The sequence below is a fragment of the Salmo salar genome, chromosome 19, assembly GCF_965601325.2.
Source record: "Salmo salar chromosome 19, fSalSal1, whole genome shotgun sequence".
NCBI lineage: Eukaryota > Metazoa > Chordata > Actinopteri > Salmoniformes > Salmonidae > Salmo > Salmo salar.
Window position 1 is genome coordinate 77,564,473 of NC_138309.1, and position 13,156 is coordinate 77,577,628.

At 47.0% G+C, this 13,156-nt stretch overlaps 2 protein-coding genes across 6 annotated transcripts in view; one reads left to right on the forward strand and one right to left on the reverse strand.

The window, feature by feature from the left end:
- The window catches only part of prkag2a (protein kinase, AMP-activated, gamma 2 non-catalytic subunit a), a 158,133-nt gene that overhangs the window by 134,080 nt on the left and 10,897 nt on the right, over window positions 1-13,156 (forward strand). For all 5 annotated transcript variants that reach the window (XM_014159648.3, XM_045702715.2, XM_014159651.3 and 2 more), the window contains 2 exons: window positions 5,576-5,657; window positions 9,646-9,704. In XM_014159648.3, coding sequence (XP_014015123.1) covers window positions 5,576-5,657; window positions 9,646-9,704 — 141 coding nt within the window. The remainder of the gene's footprint in view (window positions 1-5,575; window positions 5,658-9,645; window positions 9,705-13,156) is intronic.
- Window positions 2,153-3,028, reverse strand: LOC106579598 (complement C1q-like protein 3). The gene has a single exon (XM_014159657.3). The coding sequence runs from the start codon at window positions 2,962-2,964 to the stop codon at window positions 2,263-2,265; it is 702 nt and encodes a 233-aa protein (XP_014015132.1). The 5' UTR covers window positions 2,965-3,028; the 3' UTR covers window positions 2,153-2,262.

Sequence of the window (13,156 nt, forward strand, 5' to 3'; positions counted from 1 at the left end):
TTTGCTCACTTAGCGGTGGGGGCAGCTTCTTGTCACGTGCGGTGTTCAGTATCAGAATGGCTGTCAGTCAAAACCTGTGAAGAGCCTGAGCTCTGATGTCATGTATAGAATTTTACTGTACAGCCACTGCATTCCAATTTAGGTTCAGTGCCTAAATCTGCCATTTTCAACCTGGGTACGATTTGAGTTTGAGTTTATTTTATTTTTACAGGGACAGTGCACATTAATCAATGTTTCAGTAAAAGTGCCGGTTTTAGCCAGCCGGCTAATTTTCAACCGCAGTCCCTGGGCAGGTTATTAAAAACAATTACAATATAGACAATCATTGAACAGTGAGCACACGCAGAGTAACATAGGACAAGCAAGACATAGCATACAGACAGAGCAACATAGGACAAGCAAGATGTAGCATACAGACAGAGCAACATGGAACAAAAAGCAACAAGACAAAATCCATAAAAACAACAAAGTGTTTCCACACCTCACAAGCTACAGACAACAGACAACATGGAAAGCGGCAATACACAGCTAGGGATTATGTTCACAAGTTTTATTGACCTTTAGCCATGTCTTCATGCATTTTGTGAAAGTGTGAAATGTGGTGCAGTTATGTGTGTCTGATGGCAGTGTATTCCAGACATGGGAAGCTCTCACAGAGAAAGCAGATTTACTAAAGGTGCTTTTCCTTAAGGGAACTATAGTCACCTCTCATGGCAGACCTTGTGGATCTGCTGCAATATGTTTGGGTTTTCTGTTTTACAAAAATACTGAGTGGAGGGGGAGCCAGGCCATTTAGGATCTGGAATACAAGACATGCGTCGGTGTATTGCACAAGATTTTCCCAACTCAGGAGCTCATGCTTTCTGAGGATGTAACAGTGATGATGGCTATTGGGCTTCCTATCGAGCACTTCGAGAGCCTGTTTGTAGACAGACTGAATAGGTTTTAATGTTGTATAGCAAGCTTGGGTCCAACTAGTCAAGCAGTATGTTAAGTGGGGGAGTATCATCGATTTGAAATACAGTTTTGCTACCTCTGTGATCAAACAATTTCGTATAAATCGGAAATTAGCTAGGTTGAATTTGGTTATTTGAATTACCTTTTTCACATGCTTTTTAAAAGAGAGGTTGGAATCAAGTAAAATCAGATACCACCTGGAGCTTCTCCCCTGACACACAGACATCTGGCTCAGTAGCATCTGTTGCCCTCTTTGTGAAGAACATGCAAACTGTTTTTTTCACATTGAGATGCAAACACGAGTCACTGAGCCACTTTGTAACCTGGACCATTACAGTAGTGAGTTCTTGTGCAGCTTGTTGTTTGCTCTTTGCATGCACATATATCACTATCATCTGCATACATTTGAACTTCAGACCCAGTGCAGACGGAAGGCAGATCATTAATGTACAGGCTGAACAGGAGGGGCCCCAGTATTGACCCTTGGGGCACGCCCACATCATAGCTAAGAGTGGGCGACAGCTCATTGCTCACTCTGACACACTGAGTTCTGCCTTCAAGGTATGATTTCATCCATCTCAAGGCATCGGGGGAAAAGTTGAACTTGGACAATTTTGTGATGAGAATCTCATGGTTAACAGTATCGAAAGCCTTCCTTAGGTCCAGAAACACAGCCCCAACAACGCCCCCTTTGTCCATCTTGGACTTCACATTTTCCAGAAGAAAGTAGTTGGCTGTTTCTGTGGAGTGTTTCGCTCTGAAGCCAAACTGCATGGAGTGTAATGTGAAGGGGCTGTTGTTGAGGTGGGAAATCAGTTGTTCTGCTACACACTTTTCAACAATCTTCGACACCACAGGTAGTATACTAATGGGCCTGTAGTTACTCACGTCAGCAGGGTCGCCCGATTTAAAGATGGCCGTTATTATGGCTGACTTCCATACCCTTGGAAACACCCCCAGACCAATAGATGTGTTGGTGACCTTAGTAATGGGGCCAATGAGTGACTCTTTGGAGTTTTTAAGAAAGGTAGAGTCCAGCCCAAACACATCTTTGGATTTAATCTTTGGATTACGAGTGTGAAGGGTTAACCACAACTACTACAGTAGACCGTGACAATTGATCAGGCCACCAGTCACAATGATGCAAGAAATATGTTTGTCAAATACACCCAGCCCAGTGTCAACAACATTACAGTTCAGGGTGCAACTAGACTTTTTATTTCGTTTTACTTTCATACAGTTGTGATATAATTTCTGAAAACCCTTCTGTTGTTTACAGCCAAATGAAATGTAAACTTGTTAATATTAGTTGGTGAAGAGTAGAAACCCACTGAAGGTGTTGTAGTTTCCGCCATCTTCGTAGACGTTCCTGTTAGCTGAGAGCTGGGCGAAGACATTGTCTCCCACCTCCAGCTGCACTATGACAGCATTGCTGGCGGAGTCTTCAGTTCTTCCTGACACAGCGTCCCATGTGGACACGAGAAACTCCTCGTTCTTCATCAAAGCCACGACAGCGTTGGCGTTTCCATTGTAGAACATAGTGTAGCGGAAGTAATACACTCCTTTGACCATGGCTGTGAAGATCCCTGTAGCGGGGTTGTATCCACTACCGAAGTTGGAGAAGACTCTTTTGTACTGCAAGGGTGTGTGAGTGGTGAAGGGTCCTATGTAACCAGAACCAGATGTTCTTAGAGCTGCGGAGAAGGCCACCTTTAGCTGACCAGCGGCTATGTCCTTCTTTAATTTTTTCAGTTGTTTTTCTTGAGCTTTGTTCACACTGTTCAGTTTGTCCACCTGGCTCTCGCTGACTTGTAGCCTGGTCTCCACAGCTCCTAGCTTCTGATCCATGGTGTCTAGTTTCACCTTCAGCACAGCCAGCTCACTGATGAAGGAGCAGGTTTCAAGCTGACTGTTAGATAAACTGGTCCCCTCACCTTGTGCCCCAGACAGTGTGAGGCACAAAGACAGCATTAGTAGGACAACAACCTTCATTCTTAACTTTTTCATTCTCTTATGTAAAGTGTTGAGCAGCGAGTTGAAGTCTTCAGGAACTATGTGCAGTCAATGAGGGGGATTTTTCTCATATATAGGGAGGTTCTTTGGCACATGGATGAGGAAAGTTAAGATAAGAGAGCGAGGTCATCCCTCCCAATTACTGGAATATACTAGAATCAATGTTAAGCGGTCAGTCCTCACCAGGGTTGCAAAATATCAGTTCCAGAATTTATTATAACATTTTTTTTTCTATGAAAACTCTGAATTCATTTTATTTTTCAGTAGGACTTTATTAAGCTATTTATCAAAAAAAATGTGTTATGTTTTAACTTGTGGATGAGGAACTTTGATTTGAAAATAGGTTGTCCCTTAACCTCTTACCCCGGTGGGCTTAAACAGTGGTCCACACAGAGCATTTCTTGGTAATCTTAAACAAATCTACACACCTTACACACATTATGGGTTTAAATTGAAGAAGGTACCTGTACAATGTCTGATATAGAGTTTACACTTTATTACATACATCACAGAAGACAGAAATATAACACAATGCCTAGTTTGTTTGTTTATTGAGCTGTACACTCAGGTGACTATTCAAAGATGCTCAGCTGGTCAATATTCCCATCCAGTGATTCCCCAACATCTTGTTAACATGTGCTCTGAAAATGGAGCAGATATCTTATACCAATCTGACTGTATATGCTTCTATCCATAACAAGGTTTAGACGTCTTTAAGGTTTCAACCTCCCAAATGTCACATTGTGTAAAATCTTTCAATTCATTCCTATAACTTATATGACCGCATTCTTATGGCCAAAATGACCAGCTGCTATGTCCTTCAATGTCTTCAGTTATTCTTCTTCCGAGGGGGACCAGGGGCATTTCGGAACGGGTCCAACTTTTTGGACCCGGGAAGAACTCTATCCCAGAACCTGGACAACTTCTTGTCGCGTGCGGTGTTACATTTCAGAATGGCTGTCAGTCAAAACCTATACAGTGCTGTGAAGAGCCTGAGCTCTGACTTCATGTATAGCATGTTACTGTACAGCCACTGCATTCCAATGTAGGTTATCGGTGCCCAAGTCTGCCATTTTCAACCCGGGTACGAGTGTGAAGGGTTAACCCAAACCACAACTACTACAGTAGATTGACCTTTGATCAGGGCACCAGTCACAATGATGCAAGAAATATGTTTGTCAAATACACCCAGCCCAGTGTCAACATTACAGTTCAGAGTGCAACTAGACTTTTTATTTAGTTTTACTTGTTGTGAGAATTTCTGGGAAACATTGTTTATAGCCAAATGAACTGTAAACGTGTTCATAATAGTTGAAGAGTAGAAACCCATTGAAGGTGTTGTAGTTCCTAGAATCTTCGTAGACTCTTCTGTTGGCCAAGAGCCTGGCCTAGACATTGTCTCCCAGCTGCACTATAGCAGCATTGTTGTTTGAAGAGCATGCATCCTCTCGCAGCGTGACAGGTGATATTCCCCCCCAAACTCTATGCCTGGGCTTTTCCAACCTTGTTCATGCAGCTACCCAGTGCTTTATTTGGGAAACTAAGGTAAGTCTGTTCGGGAACCTTGATAGTAACATGTTTTCACAATGAAACACATTTAAACTGTTGAAAGCCCCTCTGTGTGCTTGAGAAAGGAATGAAGGAGAGAGGGGAGGAGATGGAAATGCATGGTGGTGAGATATTCTGTAGCTAAAGGTAATGTCAGCCTATTAATAATGAAAATATAAAAAATGCCCTAATACTAGGCTATTGAAATACAAATTCACTATAATTATAGGCTAACTCTGTAAGCTGCCCTGCACAATCAATGAACCAACAGCATCGCTTAGGCCTATATGTTCTCTGCCAGACTCATGGATAGAACGTTTGGAGCGTAGAATAAGGTAACCAGTCCATTCAGTATACATAATAGTACAATCCACAAGACGATTTACTAGAATTTGTTTAATTTTGGAGTATATGTTAAACCAATTATATACCAAAGACATCTTAAATCAGTGAATTTATTTTTTGCCGCGCGTAATATGTGGGTGGCAATGTATTGTATAACGACACAACCATTATTTAATTCAGGGTTTTGTCAGACTTTGGCTCGTACTGTATGGATAAGCTCTGTGTATGGGTGTTTAGAATGAATCACCTTTAGAAAGCGCTGTCCATTTTGTTGTTAGGCTTTGAAACAACGACCATGCTTTCCATTCTTTCAACCTGTTGACTTTCTTCAAATTTATCAATCACAGTGAGGTGATTTTTTTTTTTTTTTAACTTGTAACTTTTTTTTTAAAGCAAGATACTGTTTTGATAAGTGTTAGAATTTGTTTTGAAGTTAGAGGGACAGTAGCGCCCTGAGTACCAGGCTATTAGCGACCTGATGGTCGTTAACGAGTTGGGGACAACCAAGCATGTCCAGAGTGCATAAGAGGAGATTACCGTGACTCAATGGTCATGTGGAATTTTACTGCTATCAAGACTCCTGGGTGCTGGTGTGTCGGTAATACGGTCACCACAAGTGACCAAAGGTGGAAAACACTGCTCTATTCCACCCACATGATAAAATACCTGTTTAGAAGGTCTTGTAAATACATTGTGTACTTCTCTCTTGTAGGTAAAGAAGGCTTTCTTCGCCTTGGTTGCCAACGGGGTGCGGGCAGCCCCGCTATGGGAGACGAAGAAGCAGAGCTTTGTCGGTAAGTGGGAAATGTCTCTGCTCTATCATTCTTCTCTCTCCTCCACATCCTTAACCTTCTTTAGACGATGCATTGCTTCCTTTCTCTCCATCCTTTGTCGGCTCTCTTGCCTCCATCCTGTCTTTCCCTCGCTTCCCCTTGAACCCGGCGGGCTCCTCTACTCTCCTCGTATCTGGGCCAGCATAGTGCAGACAGATATAATACTGTTTGCTCCTCTACTCTCCTCGTATCTGGGCCAGCGTAGTGCAGACGGATGTAATACTGTTTGCTCCTCTACTCTCCTCGTATCTGGGCCAGCGTAGTGCAGACAGATGTAATACTGTTTGCTCCTCTACTCTCCTCGTATCTGGGCCAGCGTAGTGCAGACAGATATAATACTGTTCGCTCCTCTACTCTCCTCGTATCTGGGCCAGCGTAGTGCAGACAGATATAATACTGTTTGCTCCTCTACTCTCCTCGTATCTGGGCCAGCGTAGTGCAGACAGATATAATACTGTTTGCTCCTCTACTCTCCTCGTATCTGGGCCAGCGTAGTGCAGACAGATATAATACTGTTCGCTCCTCTACTCTCCTCGTATCTGGGCCAGCGTAGTGCAGACAGATATAATACTGTTCGCTCCTCTACTCTCCTCGTATCTGGGCCAGCGTAGTGCAGACAGATATAATACTGTTCGCTCCTCTACTCTCCTCGTATCTGGGCCAGCGTAGTGCAGACAGATATAATACTGTTTGCTCCTCTACTCTCCTCGTATCTGGGCCAGCGTAGTGCAGACAGATATAATACTGTTAGCTCCTCTACTCTCCTCGTATCTGGGCCAGCGTAGTGCAGACAGATATAATACTGTTCGCTCCTCTACTCTCCTCGTATCTGGGCCAGCGTAGTGCAGACAGATATAATACTGTTTGCTCCTCTACTCTCCTCGTATCTGGGCCAGCGTAGTGCATCTCTCGCCGGCTCTGAGAACAATAACACAGACTATTTTTACTGTATTGCTCTGTTTTTCAACAATTGGTTGAACAATAAAGCTAAGTGCCCACCTATGGTTAGGGGACACCCATCTTGTGTAGCTGTCCCGTCTGCAACAAAAGGATGTGAGTGTAGAGCCTGACGTCTCCCTGCAACCTTCCACGCATCAGAAATCAAGCCCACTTGTCCGATAGAGCGAGATGCACAGAGATGCACTTTACTGAGAATCAAGCCCTGTGTTCCACTCCACTGTTCCGTCTCACCTCTAGGCGATACTGATGTCAATGAGGAGTGCGTGTGTGGAACGGTGTCACAGAAATAGGCCCTGGTCTCGTATCTGCCAAATGTCTCTTCTGTTCTACCTGTACCCACCTCCCTCCACGCTGCTCCTTCTGTTCTACCTGTACCCACCTCCCTCCCTCCACGCTGCTCCTTCTGTTCTACCTGGACCCACCTCCCTCCCTCCACGCTGCTCCTTCTGTTCTACCTGGACCCACCTCCCTCCCTCCACGCTGCTCCTTCTGTTCTACCTGTACCCACCTCCCTCCACGCTGCTCCTTCTGTTCTACCTGTACCCACCTCCCTCCACGCTGCTCCTTCTGTTCTACCTGTACCCACCTCCCTCCCTCCACGCTGCTCCTTCTGTTCTACCTGGACCCACCTCCCTCCCTCCACGCTGCTCCTTCTGTTCTACCTGGACCCACCTCCCTCCCTCCACGCTGCTCCTTCTGTTCTACCTGGACCCACCTCCCTCCCTCCACGCTGCTCCTTCTGTTCTACCTGTACCCACCTCCCTCCCTCCACGCTGCTCCTTCTGTTCTACCTGTACCCACCTCCCTCCCTCCACGCTGCTCCTTCTGTTCTACCTGGACCCACCTCCCTCCACGCTGCTCCTTCTGTTCTACCTGTACCCACCTCCCTCCACGCTGCTCCTTCTGTTCTACCTGTACCCACCTCCCTCCCTCCACGCTGCTCCTTCTGTTCTACCTGTACCCACCTCCCTCCCTCCACGCTGCTCCTTCTGTTCTACCTGTACCCACCTCCCTCCCTCCACGCTGCTCCTTCTGTTCTACCTGTACCCACCTCCCTCCACGCTGCTCCTTCTGTTCTACCTGTACCCACCTCCCTCCCTCCACGCTGCTCCTTCTGTTCTACCTGGACCCACCTCCCTCCCTCCACGCTGCTCCTTCTGTTCTACCTGGACCCTCCCCGATGCTCCTTCTGTTCTACCTGGACCCACCTCCCTCCCTCCACGCTGCTCCTTCTGTTCTACCTGGACCCACCTCCCTCCACGCTGCTCCTTCTGTTCTACCTGGACCCACCTCCCTCCACGCTGCTCCTTCTGTTCTACCTGTACCCACCTCCCTCCACGCTGCTCCTTCTGTTCTACCTGGACCCACCTCCCTCCCTCCACGCTGCTCCTTCTGTTCTACCTGGACCCACCTCCCTCCCTCCACGCTGCTCCTTCTGTTCTACCTGGACCCACCTCCCTCCCTCCACGCTGCTCCTTCTGTTCTACCTGGACCCACCTCCCTCCCTCCACGCTGCTCCTTCTGTTCTACCTGGACCCACCTCCCTCCCTCCACGCTGCTCCTTCTGTTCTACCTGGACCCACCTCCCTCCCTCCACGCTGCTCCTTCTGTTCTACCTGGACCCACCTCCCTCCCTCCACGCTGCTCCTTCTGTTCTACCTGTACCCACCTCCCTCCCTCCACGCTGCTCCTTCTGTTCTACCTGTACCCACCTCCCTCCCTCCACGCTGCTCCTTCTGTTCTACCTGTACCCACCTCCCTCCCTCCACGCTGCTCCTTCTGTTCTACCTGTACCCACCTCCCTCCACGCTGCTCCTTCTGTTCTACCTGGACCCACCTCCCTCCCTCCACGCTGCTCCTTCTGTTCTACCTGTACCCACCTCCCTCCCTCCACGCTGCTCCTTCTGTTCTACCTGGACCCACCTCCCTCCCTCCACGCTGCTCCTTCTGTTCTACCTGGACCCACCTCCCTCCCTCCACGCTGCTCCTTCTGTTCTACCTGGACCCACCTCCCTCCCTCCACGCTGCTCCTTCTGTTCTACCTGGACCCTCCCCGCTGCTCCTTCTGTTCTACCTGGACCCTCCCCGCTGCTCCTTCTGTTCTACCTGGACCCTCCCCGCTGCTCCTTCTGTTCTACCTGGACCCTCCCCGCTGCTCCTTCTGTTCTACCTGGACCCACCCCGCTGCTCCTTCTGTTCTACCTGGACCCACCCCGATGCTCCTTCTGTTCTACCTGGACCCTCCCCGATGCTCCTTCTGTTCTACCTGGACCCTCCCCGATGCTCCTTCTGTTCTACCTGGACCCACCCCGCTGCTCCTTCTGTTCTACCTGGACCCTCCCCGCTGCTCCTTCTGTTCTACCTGGACCCACCCCGCTGCTCCTTCTGTTCTACCTGGACCCACCCCGCTGCTCCTTCTGTTCTACCTGGACCCTCCCCGATGCTCCTTCTGTTCTACCTGGACCCTCCCCGATGCTCCTTCTGTTCTACCTGGACCCTCCCCGCTGCTCCTTCTGTTCTACCTGGACCCTCCCCGCTGCTCCTTCTGTTCTACCTGGACCCACCCCGCTGCTCCTTCTGTTCTACCTGGACCCACCCCGCTGCTCCTTCTGTTCTACCTGGACCCTCCCCGATGCTCCTTCTGTTCTACCTGGACCCTCCCCGATGCTCCTTCTGTTCTACCTGGACCCTCCCCGCTGCTCCTTCTGTTCTACCTGGACCCTCCCCGCTGCTCCTTCTGTTCTACCTGGACCCTCCCCGCTGCTCCTTCTGTTCTACCTGGACCCTCCCCGATGCTCCTTCTGTTCTACCTGGACCCTCCCCGATGCTCCTTCTGTTCTACCTGGACCCTCCCCGCTGCTCCTTCTGTTCTACCTGTTCTTTTTTATAGTACTATCCTCAGTACCAGTGAGTGTATGTGCTAGGTGAAATCCAACACCTATGCAATGTGAATTATCACTGAACAAGGCCTTTCTCTGTCTCTCTCTAGGAATGTTAACCATCACAGACTTCATCAACATCCTCCACAGATACTACAAGTCTCCCATGGTACGTGACCTCTCATGAAACAGATACAAATGAGTCCTGGGTTGTGTTCATTAGGGCTTGCATTGGAAAAAATTATCTAAAATGAGTCTCCAATTGAAGAAATCCAAGTTTTTGTTCGTCCCTGATTCAGTCCATAATACTGAACACGACCGTAGTTTGAAATGGTATGGCTTCAACTTCCTATTGTCACCAAGGCCAGCGATGTGGACTGACAGTAAAATGCAGCGATATATAGTGGGAGGCTTATCCAGCCTCCATCTCAGGCACTATGTGCTGTGTCATGGAGCTTTAAAGGCAGAGCGGAGAGGGACATCATTAATCATCAGGTCATGAGTAGGGCTGTTACAGTGACCGTATTACTGCCACACCGGTGGTCACGAGTCATGACGGCTGTCAAATTCCACGTGACCGTTTAGTCACGGTAATTAGGCTTCTCCAAGCTCTGATGCTGCTGATGGTCATTAGTGGCCTACCAAACTTGCTAACTGCCTGGTACTCAGCACTCTATTGTCCCTCTAATCACTCTGACATCAATGCAAATGTAATCAAAAATCGAATCAAACACTTGAGAGCCCATGAGCTCGTGTTGCACAACATTTCTATAGGCTTTGAAATTGCGTGAGAACAGAGTGATGGCCTCTATTAAAAAGAGGAGGGTCCCATCAGCTTTCTATAGGCTAGGCCTAGTATATTTATTTCAACTTTCCTAATATTAAGCACATTCACTTTACAACAGTCTACCTTGCTGGCATGAAAATGAACCACGGGAAAAGCGTCCTCCATTCACTATTTGAAAGCATAGATATGTATTTTTTTCCGCTGCCTCTGTTTCGAGACAGGTGCATGACAATGGTCCATTCGAAATAAATAAATTCACACACATACTAAATAATGTTACTTCATAATAAAAGCAGTGGATGCGTAATCGAATTTGTGGTCATACTGACCAGCTCAAATAAACAGCAGCGTGCTATATGGCAGACAAAACCAAACTCATCTCTCAGCATGTCCAGCCCACTCATTATCTCAGCCAATCATGGCGGGAAGGTTGCTGGCTTTGTCTGTGGCCAAACCAACTAGGCTTGTAATTGAAAAAATTTTCCCCCCCCTATTTACATATGGCATACAAATTTTAAGCCACATGAAAGTAAGTCTAAATTAAGCATATAGGAGTACCTGTTTCTTTGTTTACCGCTCAATACAGAATAGCCGCATGTGCGCACTCAAATCGTTTGGAGAAAATACCCTTTCTATTTTATTCAGCTACATTCAATTGTATTCTTCAATCTATAAAATAATGCCACGGAATTCTAAGCAAATCTTGTCTGCTAAATGAACTAGTATAGCCCACAGCCATATGGCATATCCAGATCAGGGCCTGCTAAATGAACTAGTATAGCCCACAGCCATATGGCATAGCCAGATCAGGACCTGCTAAATGAACTAGTATAGCCCACAGCCATATGGCATATCCAGATCAGGACCTGCTAAATGAACTAGTATAGCCCACAGCCATATGGCATATCCAGATCAGGACCTGCTAAATGAACTAGTATAGCCCACAGCCATATGGCATATCCAGATCAGGGCCTAACGTAAGGACAACGCAGTATGCCATTTTGTTCTTCTGAAATAGTCTACATTTTCTTCATAAAATGTGTCTTTAGAGCTGTCTAAAATAAATAATGGATTTATTGTGATGGTGTAGGCTATATTACATGGATTTATTAGACTTTTTCAAATGTAGATGTTCCAAAGGTCTGCATCAGTGGCTTGTAGGCTATGTGGAAGACAGAAGATGCTAATTGTGTTTGGTAATTAACAGTCAATTACCGTGAGACCAGCAGTTATTTGCTTGAATATCACCAGCTGGCAAAATTTAATGACCGCCACAGCCCAGTGCTGCAGCACAGTTTCTGTGTTCTGACCCAGGGCTTACCCACGCGGGCGCGCACACAATTTTGCTTTGATCTGTACACATCTCACATAGACTCATCCACACTTCATCTCTCTCTCACACTCTCTCTTTACTGTTTCTCACACCAGCTCTCACACACACTTCCCCCCCCCCCCACACACACACACACACGCACACTGATTTATAGTCAAGTATAAACTGGGTGGTTCGAGCCCTGAATGCTGATTGGCTGACAGCCGTGGTATATCAGACCGTATACCACGGGTATGACAAAACATGTATTTTTACTGCTCTAATTACGTTGGTAACCAGTTTATAATAGCAATAAGGCACCTCGGGGTTTGTGGTATATGGCCAATATACCACACCCCCTCGGGCCTTATTGCTTAAGTATAACACACACTGATTTATAGTCAAGTAAACCGCACACACACTGAACTCACTCCCTTGCACTCACCACAGCAGATGTGCCAGCCAGCAGACTACAGTAGTCTGTAGTGTATAATATTATGGCCTGCTCTGCTGTTGTGTGATGAGAGCCACTGTTTTCTAGGAGTCCTCCCTAGTACAGCTGAGCTTAACCCCATATCGACAGAGTGCGGTATTATCATATTTCTTATTTTACCAGGTTGGTGTCATTTGAGAAGTAAAAGTTATTTTGCAAGAGAGGCCAGGTCAAATTAACAGAACACAGTGACGAATGATTTTCACTGCAGGAAAATACGTTTTACAAAACATTTTGAAAATAAAAACCTCTCAATCAATCTCATTTGACTCAGTGGTGAGTTACGGTGTTCCATTGTTACCTGAGTAGTCACACCTGTATGCTACACCCATCATAGAGAGCCAAGCTAGTGAGGCTAGCCCTCTTGGGATTTCCACTGGCCCAAATACACATTGGTATTTATTAGGTCAGGAGACAGTGAAATAGTTTGTTGTTATCCTAATGCCTGTTAGTTAATCCATCGTCGAGAGAACCACCAGTGCAGTGAAAGCGTTTGTTAATCCTTCCATATCAGACTCCTGTATATTACATTTACATTTAAGTCATTTAGCAGACGCTCTTATCCAGAGCGACTTACAAATTGGTGCATTCACCTTATAATATCCAGTGGAACAACCACTTTACAATAGTGCATCTAAATCTTTTAAGGGGGGGGTTAGAAGGATTACTTTATCCTATCCCAGGTATTCCTTGAAGAGGTGGGGTTTCAGGTGTCTCCGGAAGGTGGTGATTGACTCCGCTGTCCTGGCGTCGTGAGGGAGCTTGTTCCACCATTGGGGTGCCAGAGCAGCGAACAGTTTTGACTGGGCTGAGCGGGAACTGTGCTTCCTCAGAGGTAGGGGGGCCAGCAGGCCAGAGGTGGATGAACGCAGTGCCCTTGTTTGGGTGTAGGGCCTGATCAGAGCCTGAAGGTATGGAGGTGCCGTTCCCCTCACAGCTCCATAGGCAAGCACCATGGTCTTGTAGCGGATGCGAGCTTCGACTGGAAGCCAGTGGAGAGAGCGGAGGAGCGGGGTGACGTGAGAGAAC